Source organism: Dryobates pubescens, chromosome Z (genome assembly GCF_014839835.1).
Source record: "Dryobates pubescens isolate bDryPub1 chromosome Z, bDryPub1.pri, whole genome shotgun sequence".
NCBI lineage: Eukaryota > Metazoa > Chordata > Aves > Piciformes > Picidae > Dryobates > Dryobates pubescens.
The window spans coordinates 120,919,660-120,936,805 of record NC_071657.1 but is presented as its reverse complement, the minus strand read 5'-3'; the positions used below and the strand labels follow the sequence as shown (position 1 = coordinate 120,936,805).

Genomic DNA, 17,146 nt, shown 5'->3' with positions numbered 1-17,146 from the left:
TGTATGGTCAGAGCTCAGACCTAACCTGCCAAGGGCTGGTTCCCAGCAGTGTGGGCAGCAGGTGGAGGGATGGGATCCTGCCCCCCTGCTCCACTCTGCTGAGATCCCACCTGCAGTGCTGGGGCCAGCTCTGGAACTCTCAGCACAGCAGACACAGACCTGTTGGAGCAGGAACAAAAGTGGCCACAGCAATGGTGGGATGGCTGGAAGCTGTCTGCTGTGAGGCCAGGCTGAGAGGGTTGGGGTTGTTCAGCTTGGAGAAGGCTGCAGAAGGACATTCTGGTGGCCTTTCAGGACTTAAAGGGGGCTGCTGGAGAGGGACTTTTGAGGAAGGCGTGGAGTGATAGGATGAGGGGGGATAGCTTCAACCTGGAAGAAGCTGGATTGAGATGAGACATTAGGAAGAAATTCTCCATGAGGGTGATGAGGCACTGGAACAGGTTGCCCAGAGAAGTTGCCTGGTGGGTCTCTTCTCCAAAGGAACAAGCAGCAGGACAAAAGGAAATGGCCTCAAGTTGCCCCAGGGGAGGTTCAGGTTGGACATGATGAACAATTTCTGCCCCTGGAGGGTTGTCCAGGCCTGGCCCAGGCTGCTCAGGGCAGTGGTGGAGTCCCCATCTCTGGAGGGTTTTCAGAGCCATGGAGATGTGGTGCTGATGGCCACAGTTTGGTGGTGCCCTGACAGTGCTGGGTTGATGGTTGGACTCCAAGATCTTAAAGCTCTTTCCAACCCAAACCATTCTCTAATTCTGTTGTGGAGGCTCCAAACCTGGAAATGTTGAAAGCCAGGTTAGATGTGACCTTGAACAGCCAGCTCTTAGAATCACAGAATCATAGAGTGGTTTGGGTTGGAATGGACCTCTAAAGTCTCTAAAAGACCTCCCAAAATTCATCTAGACCTCTTGTAGGACATGTCCCTACCTGTGCCATGAGGTTGGAACTACAGGATCTTGAAGGTCCTTTCCAACCCAAGCCAGCCTATGACTCTCTAATGGTCCTCTTTGGGTTTCTCCTCAGGAAAGAAGAAGCCTTGCCCTGTGCTGAAGCCACGTTAAATGGTCCTGCTTGATGAAGCCAACGCCATGGGACGTGTGTGATCCAGGCCAGGCTGCTCCCTGGTGATGCAATTTGTCAATTATTTTTTTTTTGGTTCAGTTTTTGGTTTTGTTTTTATTTTGTTTTGGTTTTGTTTGGGTTTTTTTTTTTCCTTTTTAATTTTATTTTTTAATAAATGCTGCATTGATGAGAGAGAGCTGCTGGCGTTCAGGACCAGACACCCACCAGTCTTGGTTGGAAGAGACACTTGGCATTGGCTAAATGTAGCATTGAGCAGTTGAAGTCATCACAGGAGTGATGAGGTTCTTTCTCCTCAAGGAATGATGATGAGGTTCTTTCTCCTCAAGGAATGATGATGAGGTTCTTTCTCCTCAAGGAATGATGATGAGGTTCTCCTCAAGGAATGATGAGATTCTTCTCAAGCAAGCCTTCTGCCCAATTTGAGTTCCTTCTCCTCCCTTTCCCCCCCCGCCCCCAAAAAAATCCTTGGGTGTTTTTTTTTTCTGTTGTTGTTGTTGTTGGTTTTTTTGTTTGTTTGTTTCTCTTTGGGGTTGAGTCCTGTTTTTTCTTGCACACAGTATTCAGCTTCTCTTCAGAAAGGTAGCAGGTCTAACGAGGGGGACTTGGACATTGCACAAGAAGTCCCAAAGTCGTGTGACCAAAGTTCCTGCTGGAAGCTGTCGTTGAGGGCAGCGTTTGCACCGCTTTTGTATAGCAATAAAAGCCTTACCAGAAACATTGCAGAGGAGGAGGAGATGCAAACACTTCAAAAAAGGGGTGGTGGAGCAGGGAGGGCTTTGACTTTATAGTTGGGGTGGGGTAGGGTTGGACGGGATGTCAGGGATCTTGTCCCAGGCCAGAGAGGTTGAGTTGCTGACTTCTCATGATGCTGGAACTCTTGGAGAACCAAGAAGTTTTGGCCTTCAGGTTGCTCAAAGCTCCTCTTCTCTGTCTTGGGGACAGGTCACTGAAGCATCTGGGCTTGGGTGCTCTTCTCCTCTGTCTTGGGGACAGCTCACTGAAGGATCTGGGCTCGGGTAGTAGTTGGGCTTCTTCAAGTCCAAGCCATCCATACCCAGCTTCTCAGCTGTCATCCCTCTCTGTTGGCTGGAGGACACGCAAAGAAGGTAGTGTGCTGGTGGCCAACTGAGAGGATCATGATCCACTGGACTGCTGCTGTGCAGGAAGGAGAGCAGATGTGGCACTAAGAGATCACCAGGTGTCTGCTGGCTGTTTTTTTTTGGAGACTTGATGTACCTTCACCTGGTTCTGGAGATCCTTTTCTCTTTGTTTTTGGTTTTAAATGTTTTTACTGGATGCAGGAACAGCAACACTTTTGCACTTTGTACCTTGTGATAACAGCGTTAGAGAGCGGAAAGGCCCCAGCATAGGGCTCCTCCTCTTCCTCCCCAGATCCTGGAGAAGTTTGGGTGAGGAGGATGCACACCACTGCCCTGGGGTAGGAGAGTAGAACAGTGTGGAGAAGCAGCCTGGGCTTCACACTACCTGGGAGCAAGATCAGCTGAAGGTGTCTGTATGAGTCTGGAGCACAGGATCTTCAGTGCTGGCTGAGTGACCTGCTCCTGTGAAGACCATGCTGGTTTCAGACCCAGCTTTGCACCCCGTGGTGCTGGCCTCTGTGCTGAGCTTGTTCCCAGACCATGTGCACATCAATCATACAGGTGCAGGTGCTGGGCCACCTGCAGAAGCAGGCTTGGGTTGGGAACACCAGGTGGCCAGCATCAGTTCTCCAGCCCTTTTCTTCTCCCCCTGTAGCCTAACCAGAGAAGTCTGGGTCTGCTTTTGTGAGCTGGAACCACCTGTCAGATGGTAAACACCATTTGTTTCAGCAGTCCAAAACCTTGTGTGGAAAATGGAGTTAGTTTGGCATGGTGAGGCTGTTCAGTCTGGAGAAGAGAAGGCTCCACGGAGACCTTATTGTGGCCTTCCAGTATCTTAAGGGGGCCTACAAGAAAGCTGGGGAGGGACATTTTAGGGTGTCAGGGAGTGATGGGACTAGGGGGAATGGAACAAAACTAGAAGTGGGTAGATTCAGATTGGATGTTAGGGAGAAGTTCTTCCCCATGAGGGTGGTGAGCCACTGGCACAGGTTGCCCAGGGAGGTGGGGGAAGCCTCATCCTTGGAGGTTTTTAAGACCAGGCTGGATGTGGCTGTGAGCAGCCTGATCTAGTGTGAGGAGTCCCTGCCCATGGCAGGGGGGTTGGAACTGGATGATCCTTGAGGTCCCTTCCAACTCTAACAATTCTGTGATTCTATGGTGGGAGCCCGACAGCTCCTTCTTGGGTATGTCCTCGCATGGGTAATGAGGAAGCAAGTTCCTCACCCAGATCTGGTGTTCCCATCCCAGACATCCTCACCAGTTTCCAGCCTTCTCCCAAATCCTTTGTTTTTAATGTGACAGGTGTGTGGTGCAGGTGGAACCTTCGTAACCACCTTGAGATGTGGTGTAGGAGGAACAATGAGGTCAATGAAACATCTTCACTGCTGGATCAGAGTGGTGGTGAGGACCCTGCAGAATGAGCTCCTCCTGGTGTGCCCAGAGAGAATGGGTTTGTTTTACTGGGGAGAGGTTACTGGGTGCACCTCAGAAGCCACAGCTTCTCCACCACTAGAGTGGTGTACCACTTGGGTGCCATTGACCTCGCTGAGGTCTCTTTCAGCTGCAGGTCCTCAGGAAGCAGGTGGTTGGTTTGGAAGTCTTCTCAGTCCCTCCTCCTAATTTAAAGTAGACAAAAGTTGTGTTGAGTTGGGAGGTCGAAACATCTCCACCTTGTGCTTTGGTCTACTGTGGAGATGGATCCCACTCTTAGCCAGGACAATCAGAAGTGGCCCCAGTGGGTTTGGGTTCCTCATTGGAGACACGTTCAAGTCTTAATTCTTCAGAGGATTGGTGCTAGAGCTTTGATGCAAATCAGGTTCTCCTTGGCATTCCTTGAGCAGCCCAAAAGGATGCTCTGAAACCTGGGAAGTCCTTCATCTAGCCCAACATCAGCACAACTCATTGAGGACCATGGTTGGGCTTCAGTCCTGTTAAAATTCCTGGTGATGATTCCAGTTCTCTTCCAGTCTGTCCTTATTCATGGTTCTTCATGGTGCTTGTGGGTTTTCCCACACACAGTTAGGACCAAGTCCATTTAGGATCATGAGATGAAGTGCCCACAACAGACACAATTTGATCCTTCTGCATAATCTAACTCCCCACCCCCGCCCCTGTATGCATGCAGTAGTGTGGCCAGCAGGTCAAGGGAGGTTCTTGCCCGCCTCTCTTCTGCCCTACTGAGGTCATAGCTGGAGAACTGGGTCCAGTTCTGGACTCTCCAATTCCAGAAAGACTGAGAGCTACTGGAGAGCATCCTGTGGAGTCTGAAGATGCAGAGGCCTGGAGCTTCTCTGTGAGGAGGAAAGGCTGAGAGCCCTGGAGAGCCCTGTTGACCCTGGAGAGTAACAGCCTGAGAGGGGATCTGATCAATGCTCAGCAAGAGCTAAAGGGTGGGAGACAAGAGGATGGGGCTAGACTCTTGACAGTCGTGCCCAGTGACAGGACAAGGGGCAACAGGCATCAAATGGAAACCAGGAGATTCCATCAGGAGGAGGTTGTTGGCTGTGAGGGTGGTGGAGGCCTGGAGCAGGCTGCCCAGAGAGCTTGTGGAGTCTCCTTCTCTGGAGAGCTTCCAAACCCACCTGGCTGTTGATTCTGGGCAAGCTGCTGTGGGTGACCCTGCTGGATCAGGGAGCTTGGACTGGATGATCTGCAGAGGTCCCTTCCCACCCCACCATGCTGGGCTTCTATAGAGCTGCTCAAGCTCTCTTCCTTTTTGCATTGAATGACTTCTTCACCTGTGAGATCTGAGCTCTGAACTCCTCCTCGTGACTCCCATGCTTCTCTCCCAGTTCTTCACCCCAGCCAATAAGCTGGCCTTGGAAACTTTCTCCATGCTTGGTGGGTTGGAATAGGCAGTTGAAGACAGGTCTGGGGTCAAATGGTGGCTTCCTTGTTACAGGTAAATCATGCAGAGATATCTTTCCAAGCCTGAGTTCCTCATCTCCCTGGGGTCACAGAGATCTGTAGAGGTTGGGAGGTCCCACTGCCTGTGCTCTGCGGCCTCTCTTGGTCCTTATCTTGAGCTTTCCTTCTTGCCTTCCCAGATGCTCTGCAGGGCAGCAGGGCTCAGTGTCTGCTTTCTGTGTCCAGTGACCATAAGACATAGCACACAGTGACTTTTGGATCCCTTTGCATGGGTGTCTCCATGGTGGTGGCATCTCCAAGCACAGTGGCTGCTGGAAAGCTCTGTTACCTGCTCACCCCATGTGTGTGAAGGTCTCTTATGCAAGGCTGAAGCAGGATGTGTTGCCTGCTGTAAAGGGTTGACTTAACTCTGCTGGATCCTTCAAAAACCCCTTGGCTTGTTTTGATCCATGGTCAAAAAGTGGTGGAGACCAAACAGAGCTTGCATCCAGCACTGTCCTTCACTGACCTGCAGTATTTTCATGTCACCATGGTGTCTACCACTAGGTTCAATTTGGAGTCTGCTGAACCTGTCTGTAGATACCAAGTATTTGCAATTTGTGTTCTTCCATCTCTGGATCTTCTGTGGAACCTGCTGAAGCAGCCTCAGCACCACCAGCCTACCTTTTGTCCTGTCTCCATGGTCAACAGCAAAGTCATCACCATTCATTGTAGAAGGCCCAGACACACAAGGCACACCTTAATGGGGTGGGAAATGGTTCAGCTAGAAGGTTCTGCTTCAGTGCTTCACCCAGCTGGGTGCTGATGTGGTGCACCAGGAGAGAGCCCAGTGATCCCACCACTGTTGTCCATGTCATCACTGCTGCTGCAGAACCTTGTCATGCTGGGAGAGGGAGAGGAGAGAGCTTTCTTTGCACCATTAGTGCTTAAAACATTCTGAGTTCAGCTAACAGTAAGCGATGGACATGGCACATCCATCCAAGAACACGCTCCTGTAGATGTTGTGGCCACCAGGCAATGCCACCATCATGTCAAGCTGACTGTTGCTGGGTGTCCAAAGTCCTGTCTTTAGTAGCTGGGTCTTATACTTGGGTGGGGAACATGGTTGTAGAGCTTGTAGGCAGAAAAAATCTGCTGCAGAAGAACCAAGAGTAGCTGGAGCCATGGAGATGAACCCATAACAGATGAACCTCAAGTGGTTTGGATTAATTAATTATTAATTATGTCTGCAGCACTCTGGGCAGGCAGGTGGCTTCCTAACCCTCTTCACGCCAAAGGAAATCTGGAGTTAGGTTCATGGCTTTGAGTGCCCAAAGAGATGAGGTCCTCTTGAAAGGTGATCCACCAGCTTCAAATGGAAGGGTTACCAGAGAATCGTGGAAGTGTTTTGGTTGGAGATTACCTCTAAGATCATCTTTGGACAAGACCTCTAAGGTCATCAAGTCCAACTGACAACTCAGGTAGTTTATGAGATGCTTTGAGGATTAGGTGGGGTGGTCCTTGGAAGGGACCAAGGTGGTTGTGGTTCAGCAGTTCCACCAGAAATTGACCCCTGCAAAACAAAATTGTCCTCAACCCATCTTCTTTTTCTCTCCATATTCTTCTTCCTGCTTCTCTTAAGTCTTCACAGTTATACAGACAACATCCCAAGCTGTTCATCTGGATCATGTCCTCAGCAAAGCCTGGTGGAAATTCCTGAGCCTCTCAAGGCTTTGGCCTGCCCTTCCTGGTGTCTGGAGAGGTGCAGCTGGCAGCGGAATGGAGGAGCCATGAATGCAGAGGTTGGAAAAGAAGGAAGTAGGAGAAGAAACCACCTCCACAGAATAGTTGGTCAACAAGGCTTAGCCATCCCAATTTGACCAGTGGATGGGCTTGGGTGAGGTGGATGAAGGACATTCCTAATCAACATAACGAAAGGAAGTGTGGTTCTGTTGTTACCTGGTGGGATCCCCAAATCACCTGAAAATTAGCCAAGGAGCTGAAGGGACACAAAGGTGGGGTTGGAAGTGACCTCTGGAAATCATCTGGTCCAGCCAGTGCCAGTCACTAAAGGGCTACACCAGGGTGTGTCCTCCTTGCTGCCCAGTCTCAGTCCTTCCAGCCACCAAGTGCCTTCAAGTCAGGGAATCACACCATGGGTTGGGAAAGACCTTGAAGATCATCCACTCCAACCCTTCTGTGACTCTGCCAAGTCTGGGGCTAAACCATGGCCCTCAGCACCACATCTCCTCAGCTCTGAAACCCCTCCAGGGATGGGAACTCAACCACCTCCCTGGGCAGCCTGTTCCAGTCTTTGAGAACCCTTTCAAGTGGAGAAGTTTCTGCTGATGTCCAACCTAAACCTCTCCTGGTGCGGGTTGAGGCCATTTAGTCCTGTTCTTCAGAACAGAGTGCCCTGTCTCCAGCTTGGCCACCACAAGCACACGATTCCCATCATCACTAACACAGCTCAAGATGAAGGTTGAAGTTTTCATTTCATATTTTTGTGACAGCTTGAGAAAAAGAGGAAAAAAAATGACAAAAAGTCCTTCTGGCCAAGGAACCAGGGTGGGTTCCATGAAGCTCTGGACAGTGCCTTAGCTGCTGGATGGAGTTAGTCATCAGTAATGATGCTTAGAGGCCTTGGGTAGCAGATATCGACACCTTGGAGGTAGTTGAGGACACCTTGAAGGTGTTTAAGGACACCTTGGAGATACTTAAGGACACCTTTAAGGTATTTGAGAGTACCTTGGAGGTATTTAAAGAAACCTTAGAACTATCAAGGACATTTTAGAGTTATTAAGGACATCTTGGAGATACTTAAGTACACCTTGGTAGTATTTAAGGACATCTTGGAGGTACTCAGAGCATTACCCTATCTCTGAAGCTCATCTCAGTGAAGGCTGAAGGTTCTTTGGAAGTGGCTTTGGGCTTCTGTTGCTTTCATCCTGGCTGAAATTGGCAGCTTGACAGGGCATGGTTTTGTTTAGATGAGGAAGTGATTCTGGGTGGTTTCATTCCATGGAGCTGCTGGCTGGTGGGAGGTGTCTGGAGAACCTGAGCAGGAATTTCCATGTGCGTTGTCAGAGGAACCTTCTGGCAAAAGCCAACGGAGAAGAGGGAGGATATGGGTCCTCTAGGATGGATGATCTCATCTATGATGCCTTACTTTGTCTCCAGGAGGCTTGGGGTGACCAAGTCCAGCCTCCCTCTTCACTTTGGACAGCTCTCCATAGTTCATGGAGGGAACGCTTCTCTCCATGAAGCTCGAGGAGTTTTTATCAAGGGCAGATCCTTCCTCATCTACTGCTTCTTTTCTCCAGTGGTTTGGACCGATGCAAACTATGGAAGCCCACCTCGTTTTGATGCTCAAAGCTTGGTTTTCCAGCACCTTCTAGGAATGCTGTAAGGAACTCTCCAGCTGTTGGTCCTCACCTTGCTCGTTCCTCGTCTGGGTGTGTCCTGGCGCGCGTGTGGACACCTCTGGGGTGCCGCGTCCACGTGGGCTTTGGTTGGTAGGTGTTGAAGGAGCTGCTTGGACTGGGGGTTGTATGAGAAGCTGGGCTGGGCTGGGCTGCTCTGCTTGAGACGGCACTGGGAGGGCATGCCCATGGGCCAAGAGGTCAGGGCTCCTCCTGTCAGGTACTTACCACAGTGTTTGGTGCTCCTCACATTCAGGGCTTCTCACATCCTGTGCTCCTGCTCTGGAGTGCTCTTCACCACATGGCAGTGACTTTGCACTGAAACTTTTACCTCTTTTCCTGCCAAGGCTTAAACACCAAACCGTGACCAACTTGCAGGGAACATCACCTGCTCCCTTCTCCGCCCGCTCCCTTCTCCTTCCCTGGGCTTTGAGCAGGAGTCAGGGTGTGAAGATGGTTTGAGGACCATCTCAAGCAGAACCTGTTGACTGGTGGTACCTGGAGAACCGGGAGATCTTGTGGTGTTCCATGCTGCCTCCTCACCAGCTCACACCTCAGTGTTCCCACAGAAGCCAGGGAAGGATGGCATTGGGGATGGTTATCTCCACGCAGAGGTCCATGGCTTTCTGTGGAGGATGAGGGCCTGTGAGGAGAGCAGGTTCCTTCTAAAGGAGCTTTGGTGGTGGTGGCTGGAGCAGCAGAACATTGGCCCTGGAGTAGTGCAGGTAAATGTGATCTACCTCCTGGCAAGCACAAGGTTTTGTTGGTGGGCCACCTGCAAGCTGCATGTTGAGTTTGTCCTCCAAGTGTTAGCGAAACTACCTAAGAAATTGGGTTCTACCTCCAAAAAGTCACTTGAGAAGCTACCAACAAGCTGCTTCTGGCCAAGTTCCTCCTAGTTTTGGGAGCAGTCAAATCCCAACCCAATTCAAACCAAGGGTGGCACCAGGACACGCCAGTTGCTCCCTTTGGGGTTGTACTGGTGGGATGTTCTTTGGTGGGATCCTGCAGATCGTGGGAAAGGGAACATGGGTCAGGTCATGAGCTGCCCTCGCCCTAAACCGGGATGTCCAAGGGTGCATCAACATGGTCACCAATACGAGAGACAAGAGCATCCACTGAGGCTGGTCATCTGGGTGACACTGGCAGGAACACATACTGGTGGCACTGGTGTGACCCAGCTTGTCCTTGGCCATTTATTGGCCCAACCAGCAGCAGATCCATGGCTAGTTGGTCACTGTTGGTGCCCAGATTGAGTCATGGAGCACTAAAAGCTCCCTTGGGCCTGTGTTCTCCTGGTGAAGGTCTCAGTGGTAGGTGAGATAAAGATTCTTGTGGCACCTCCTTGTGGTGGCTACAGCCCAGGGGTTCTCCTGGGCTTGGAGGTACCTCATGGCTGGCTGTGTTGCTAGAGCTGGAGCTCACCAAGAGCCCTGGAGCTGGATCTGCCCTTCAGGACCCAGGTGTGTCCAAATCTCCTGTGGAGGTTAATCACAGAGCCTTCAGAAGGTAATAACGCACCCAGAAATGGGCCTTGGGCCAGAGGTGGTGGTTGGGGTTGGGTTTTTCCCATGGAGGCCTGAGTTTGGGTCCAAGGAAGTGTGTGGAGATGGTGGCCATGTTGGGTGTTGCAGAGGTGTCAGAGCAGCCTGAAGAGCTCTTGGCTGGTTGAGGTGTCCAGACCAACGGCCAGGCTGTAGATACTGTAGGTACTTTTAGAGCATCCATGAGACCATGACCTTCCCACACATGCCTGAGGACTTGGACAACCCAAGACTTGTGTGCTTGGACCCTGAGATGGAAGAGACCAAGAGAGACTTTGTGATGAAAAGATTTATTGGGATCTGAAGGAAGACCACGAGTCCTTCTCCCAGCCTTGTTGGTAACCTAAAGAGCAGGCTTTGAGGTGAGAAGTCCACTTCCATCTGCTCATGGAGATGTTTGGCTCTCCTTGAGATGGTTTTCCCATCCTGTTCTCCTAACTTCTTCTGGGTATAATCAACTTCCTCCTCTGCTCCTGGAAGGTTGTCCCTGATCAAAGGCAGGGAAGAGGCAGGATGAGAGTGGTGGGGTGCTGGACAAGAGCTTGGGGATGGGCCAAGGTTCTTCATCTTCCTTTCTTCTGCTCCTCATCACCGGGTGTCAATGTAAATAGGGACTATTTCTAGAGAGGTCTATATTTCTAACTTCACCTGAAACTATTTTTCTCAGAGCTTTTTGGGGGTTGAAGATGACTTCTGGGTTGGTTACGGTGCACCTTCTGAACTGGCTCCGTCCCTGGGACAAATCCAACCATCCAAGGTACTGGGGAAGGGTTGGGACCTGCTGGGGATTGGCTTCCGCTAGGCTGAGGTGGAAGAAGGTCTCAGTTCCTGATGGGTCTTGGAGCTCTTTTTTTATCCCAGTTGATGTTTTCTTGTGGTAGATGAAGCAGTTTTCAGGTTGAACACAAAAAGCCCTCAAGGGCCTTTGGGCCTTTGTTTTGGTGGGTTTGGCCTTTTTCTGGAGGACTTGCCCTTTTGGGGGCCTTCTGTTCTTTTTCAGTGGGTCATTTTGGCCTTTTAGGGTGATTTTGGTCCTTCTGGTCATCTTCTCTTGGCCATTTTGGCCTTCTTCTGGTGGATTTGGCCTGGTTTGGTCCTTCTGGTATTTTTCTCTTGGTTGTTTTGGCCTTTTTCTGGTCATTGTGGCTTTTTTCTCATGGTCATTTGGGCCTTCTTCTGGTGGATTTGGCCTTTTTTTGGTTACTGTGGCCTTTATCTGTTGGTCATTTGGGCCTTTTTCAGGTGGTTCTGGCCTTTTTTGGTTGTTCTGGTCTTCTGTTGGTCATTTTGGCCTCTTTCTGGTAATTTTGGCCTTTTTTTCTTCAGGTGGTTTTGGCCTTTTTCTGGTCATTCTGGCCACCTTCTCGTGGTCATTTGGCCTTTTCCTTGGTGAGGCTCATGGCAAAGGTGGTTGAGTTGTGACTGGGGGTTCCTTTGTGTCTCGTCTTTGTCTTTTGTGTCCAAACCAAGTGGGAGCAGCAGCTTCAGCTGAACCTTGGAAGTTCTGTGGCCACCTTTGGGTCTCCAGTTGGGGTTTTGGGAAGCTTTTCTTCGACCCAACCTGCGGAGTGGCACTAGCTCGCTGCTGGAGGTAACGGGGTGGGTACCATTGGTGATCCCTGGTTCTAACCATGCTTTTCACTAGAGCTTGTAGCTTGCCCCAGCAAACAGAAGCTTCATTGCAGGCTCTGCTTCTCCCACCTCACCAGGCCCCCACCCTGCCCCCTCCCCTTATTTTGCACTTGGCAGCTTTGAAGCCTTCAGATTTTCCTTGGCCCAAGATCTGTTGACTTGGAGGTTCTGGAGGTGCATCTCCAGGGCTTCCCCATATCCTCCATCAGTTGCTTTCCCCTTTGGCTGCAGTTTGGATTTGAGGTGAGGGGCATGGTTGGCTGTTTGACTGCGGGCCCCTTCCACCCTTGCACATCTACCAGTTGCCACCTTGCGCCGAGGGACCTCAAAGTGTTCATTGTAACTGAAAATCCCCAACCCTGAGGATTTGCTTCTCTCCAGGAGAAGGGGAGGCTGGAGTGGCTGTGGTGGTGCTGGGCAGGTTCCTCCAGGCATCTCCCAAAAGGAGCAGAGCTCCAGCTCTGGGGGGGTGAGGAACCATCCCGGGGCTGCGTTCTGCTGCTGGGGGCTGCTCCGAGAAGACCATGGAGATGGTCACCTCTGCGGTCCCTGTGTCACAACCAAGGCAGAGCTGAAAGCTTGGCCATGGGGCATGTGGGCTGAGAACTCCCTGGGCTGCTGAGGGCAGGAGATCCTCTAAATCCAGATGGGTCCTAGCTGGATTTTGCAGCTCTATATCCAAACCCACCCACATGCCTCTGGGATTTTCCTCTGCTCTTCCCCCAGAATCTTCTTGTGTGTCCAGGTGTCCCCAGGAGCCCAAGTTTCACCTCAAAATCTGCCCTCCTGGTTCCTCCTCCCTGGAGGAACAGCTTGGGGCAGGTTTTCCAGGCAGAATCCCAGGTGGCAGATTGAGGTGGAGCACGGAGGGGCTGAATCAATACCTTGACACAACCCAAGCAACCCATGCAGAGGTGGCCAGGAGGTGAGGTCCCCTCTGACAGCAATAAGCCATTCTGAGGGACAGAAGGGGTGAGAACTTGGCTGGCAGGGGGGATGCTGGGACCATCCCACTTCTGAAGGACATAGGGGATGAGAGCGTGGCTTGATGGGGTGGGATCATCCCACTTCTCAGGGACATAAGGGCTGAGGACATGGCTCGGTGTGGTGGGATTCTGGGCTCACCCCCTGGGCTCATCCCACTTCTGAGGGACATAGCTAAGGGCGTTGGGGTGGGGCAGTGTCCGTCCCCTGGGCTCACTTCCCGGGGCTTTTCTTCTCTGCTGGGGGTGGTGCTTTGAGTGCCAGGAGGTAGAGAAGCCTTCTTCTCATGCTGCCCACTGCCCTTCCCTGTTGCCTGCAGGTCTTTGTGAGCCCTGACTGCACCTTGGTGGCTAGGAGGGGACAGGTTTTACCTTTACTGCCTTTTCTTTTTGCCCCAGTTCCGTGTTCAGTCCTGAAGGAAGTCCCAAACAAACCAAACCACAACCCCTCCCCTCCCTTTTTCTGTGGGAAATTGGCTGCTGCTGGCTTTGGGGCATTTGGGGGGCTTGGGGATATTTTCTTTTCTTTTTGTTGGTTTTGTTTGGTTTTTTTATCTTTTTTTTCCTCACCCCCCCTTTTTTTTTTCTAAAAAAGAGGGAAAAAAAAAAAGACAAAAAAATGCAAAGTACCCCTCCCCCCTCCCCCCTCCACTCTGCCTCTCTCTCTCTCTGTTGTCAAGTTTTAGGCTGTAAAAATTCCAACTACCAATAAAAAAAAAGCTCCAAAACTCCAGGTCCCTGTGGTGGCTTTCTCCATCCTGCCCCCTCCTGCAGCCTCACTCCCACCCCGGCTCCCAGCGGGGCCTGCCGAGCTCGGGGGGCACCAGCATCACAGGGCAGGAGCGCAGGGCAGGCGCCAGGCAGGAGTTGGGGAGAGGGAGGGGGGGCAGAGAGTAGGTGGGGGCAGGCAGAAGACAGAAGCTGAGGACAGGAGATGAAGACAGGCAAGAGAATATGGAGAAGGTGAGGGCAGGGAGAAGGTGAGGAGGAGGAGGGCTAGCCTGAAGGCACCAACTACCCTGGTGGCATCTCAGCTTGGTCCCTGGTGCCCCTCTAAAACCTTTGGTGCTGCTGGAGCCTCCTTGCTCGATGCTGATTTTTTCAGGGTGTCCCAGACTTGGTGGCTGTGGCCAGGGGCAACTCCAGAAGGTCACTGCTGCTGGATCTTGTGAAGCTTTCAGGGTGGCTGCTCCAGAGGAACCAGACCTAGGTTTGGGACTAGGTTCTCCTGGTCCACGGCTGAGCTGTGGTGGCACTGGGCCCATCAAACCACTTTTCCTTGGAGAAGACAAAAACTCACTAGAGCAAGACAGGGGAGGTTGGTCCTTCAAGGCTGCACTGTCCTGAGTCCCCGCTGGCCATGAAGGGGCACACGGACCAGCACAACCAAGGTCCCCCCAGGCCATGTAGAACTCGGGAGACCAACACAACCAAGGTCCCCCCAGCCCATGTAGAACTCAGGAGACCAGCACAACCAAGGTGCCCACGGGCCCTGCAGAACCTGGGAGACCAACACAACCAAGGTCCCCCCAGGCCATGTAGAACTCAGGAGACCAGCACAACCAAGGTGCCCACGGGCCCTGCAGAACCTGGGAGACCAGCACAGCCTCCCGTGGCCCTTGCCCTGCTGCTGCCCGTCCGTCGAGCTGGGCTCAAGTCCCTGCTGGGGCGAGGCAGGGCCCGAGGGGGCGGCAGAGGAGGCAGCAGGAGCTGGCAGCTGTCCCGTGAGGTTTTTTTATTAAACCGTTAGTTTCTCTGTATAGAATTTAACCCTTTCCTCTCTAGGCACAATACAATACAAGGACTCTGGGGGTGGGGGGTGGACACAATGTACAAGAACTTCCATCATCTACACCTGCTTCAGGTAGGACCACACGAAACCCTTCCTGTGGTCCTAGTGAGCCACCTGCCACAGTCGTAACCGTTGGGTGAAACCAAGCGGGGGGTGGGGGGGATTTCTGTGGGGGAGGGGTTAAGACTGTACAAAGATCTCTGCAATATAACATTGTCCTCCTTAAAAACAAGAGGGGGAGGAGAAGCTGGAGCTGGGGCGGACACCGTAGGGACATCCAGGGGGGTGAGGGGTGGGAGGGGACAACCCCTGGGGACAGTGCAGGGGGTGGGGTTGAGGTGTTGCAGGAGCTGGTTCTGTACCGAGAGATTTCCACCACACCACACCCTCCCCCCCCAGATCCCTGTGTGGGGACAAGAGGGGAGTTGGCCATCTTCCCCCCCTCCACCCCAGGGTGAAGTTGGGCTCTGGGGAAGGGGTCCTGTGGGACCCCCCAGGTAGTGGTGGGGAGTGGGGTGGGAGGTTGGGGGGCAGTGAGGGGGAAAGTTGGAGCTTGGGGGATGTGGGAGGTTGGGGCCGGGGGGGGGCAACCTGTGCAAAGAGAGCAGGTGGCACCTGCCACTGCTGCTGCGCCCAGCCCTGTGCCAGCCCTTGGGGACACCCAGCAGGACCCTTGCCACCTCAGGGTGGGGTGGTCTTACTGTGTCCCTCCCCACCCCACCACCACAGCCAGGGGAAGAGGGGGCAGCAAACCAGGACAGTCAGTTTGGTATCTCCCATGGGGGACGTGCTCACCACCACCACCCTGTGCCCACCACCCTGTGCCACCTTTGTCACCTGGCAGCAGAGTGGCTGTGGCCATGTCCCCTCCTGAGCTACAAAGCCTGAGGTGCCACCTGCCACCGTCCTGGGGCAGTCAGTAGCAGTGTGGCCAAGTTCCTGAAGGATTGGGACAGGTCATCCCCCAGGGCAGGATGGTCCCAGTGCCCCAACTGGGTCCCCTCCACCGGTGCCACCAGCCTGAGCTGCAGCAGCAAAGCCCTGGCACCACTGCTGGGTCATCTGCTGCCCTGCAGGGTGGTGGCAGCCGGTGGGAGCAGGGCTGGGTGCCCCCGCAGCAGGGGCTTTGGCAGCTGTGGCGGGACAAGGGAGGTGGCAGCTCCTGCCTTTCTCCAGCAGCTTGGGGTGGGGTGGAGGTGAGGGACACCCTGGCAACTTCTCCAGCTGGTGCGGGGCAGGGGGGCTGTGGAGGACACACTAATGACAGGGCTCAGACAGGCTCTGGGGGGACAGGATGAGGGGACATAGGTGAGGGGGCGGGGGAGACAGACTCCTGCCAGCCCCACCAGCCCGCTTCGAGGTGAGGATCTCCTCCACCACAGTCCTACCAAGCACCGTGTCACACCTTGGTCCTGCCCCCGCCGCCGCCCGGCCGCGGGCCGGGCCGGCACCGCCGGCGCGCGGCAGATGGGAAGGAAGGAAGGTCTTCTCCTCAGCATCCTCATCCTCCATCTTCTTCTCCATCAGTCCCAGCCCCGGCTGGGACACCAGCCTGGGCAGCCGCCCGTGCTCCGCGGGGTCAGGGCCCGGGAGGTGTCTGTGCAGGGAGTTGTGAGGCTCCGCGGGAGGCTGCGCTCAGGCGTCCGACAGGCAGCTCTGGATGCGGTCGATCCACTGCTGGGCCACCTGCACGTCCTGGGCGCAGAAGTTGTAAACGCGTTTCGTGGTCTTCAGCTGCGGCAGGAGGGCACAGGAGTCATGGGGCGTGCCCGGGGGCACCACCAGCCCGGCCCCCAGACATCCCTCCAAGCTCATGCAGCCCAACCCCACTGCAGGCAGCAGCGACATCTCTGACCAGAGCAAGTTTCTGCTCATACGGAATGCAGAATTAACCAGGCTGGAAGAGACCTTGGAGCTCATCGAGCCAGCCTGTCACCCAGCACCATCTAATCAGCTCAACCATGGCACCCCATACAGTCTCTACTTAGACACCTCCAGTGATGGTGACTCCACCACCTCCCTGGGCAGCACATTCCCATGACCAATCTCTCTTTCTGTGAAGAACTTCTTCCTAACCTCCAGCCTAAACCTCCCCTGGCACAGCTTGAGACTGTGTCCTCTTGTTCTGGTGCTGGTTGCCTGGGAGGTTGTTCAGGGCCCCATCGAATCTGACCCTGGGGCCTCCACCACATCTCTGGACAACCTGTTCCACTGCCCTCCTGGTGAAGAGCTTCCTCCTAACATCCTTACGTTTAGGTTGTCCAGCCTAAACCTTCTCTAGCTGCAAACCACTGCTCCTTGCTCTATCACCACAGGTCCTTCTAAAAATGCTTCCCAGGCTCCCTGTAGCCTCCCTCAGACAGTGGAAGGCCACCAGCCCATCTCTCTCAGGGCCGTGAAGGCAGCCATGAGCTGCTGTGCACACTCACATCAAAGAAGGCTTTCTCATCCACGGTCTTGGGAGCTCCCATGGTGGGGGTTCCCGGGGTGATGGACTCCACCTCGGCCAGGTCGATGACCCCTTTGCACTCCGTGTCCATCCGGCTGTCGTAGTACCGCAGCTGTGGGCACAATCCCAGCATGGTGGTGGGGTGGGAAGAGACCTCTGGAGCTCATCCAGCCCAGCATCCCTCCCTGCTGCAGCAGGGCACCCGCAGCAGCCTGCCCAGGGTCCCTCCAGCCACAGAGACTCCACTACCTCTCCAAGCAGCCTTCTCCAGAGCTCCAGCACCCTCACAGCCAACAAGCT

The 17,146-nt window shown here is 53.5% G+C and overlaps 2 protein-coding genes across 8 annotated transcripts in view; one reads left to right on the top strand and one right to left on the bottom strand.

Annotated features, from left to right (window-relative positions):
• The window catches only part of PPP6R2 (protein phosphatase 6 regulatory subunit 2), a 72,455-nt gene extending 70,935 nt beyond the window's left edge, over window positions 1-1,520 (top strand). The window contains exon 24 of the mRNA XM_054177927.1: window positions 1,018-1,520. Coding sequence (XP_054033902.1) covers window positions 1,018-1,069 — 52 coding nt within the window. The 3' untranslated portion in view covers window positions 1,070-1,520. The remainder of the gene's footprint in view (window positions 1-1,017) is intronic.
• A 13,438-nt stretch (window positions 1,521-14,958) lies between these two features.
• Window positions 14,959-17,146, bottom strand: part of SBF1 (SET binding factor 1) — a 74,725-nt gene continuing 72,537 nt past the window's right edge. For all 7 annotated transcript variants that reach the window (XM_054177920.1, XM_054177922.1, XM_054177923.1 and 4 more), the window contains 2 exons: window positions 16,827-16,958; window positions 14,959-16,131 (listed from right to left, as the gene is read on the bottom strand). In XM_054177920.1, coding sequence (XP_054033895.1) covers window positions 16,033-16,131; window positions 16,827-16,958 — 231 coding nt within the window. In that variant the 3' untranslated portion in view covers window positions 14,959-16,032. The remainder of the gene's footprint in view (window positions 16,132-16,826; window positions 16,959-17,146) is intronic.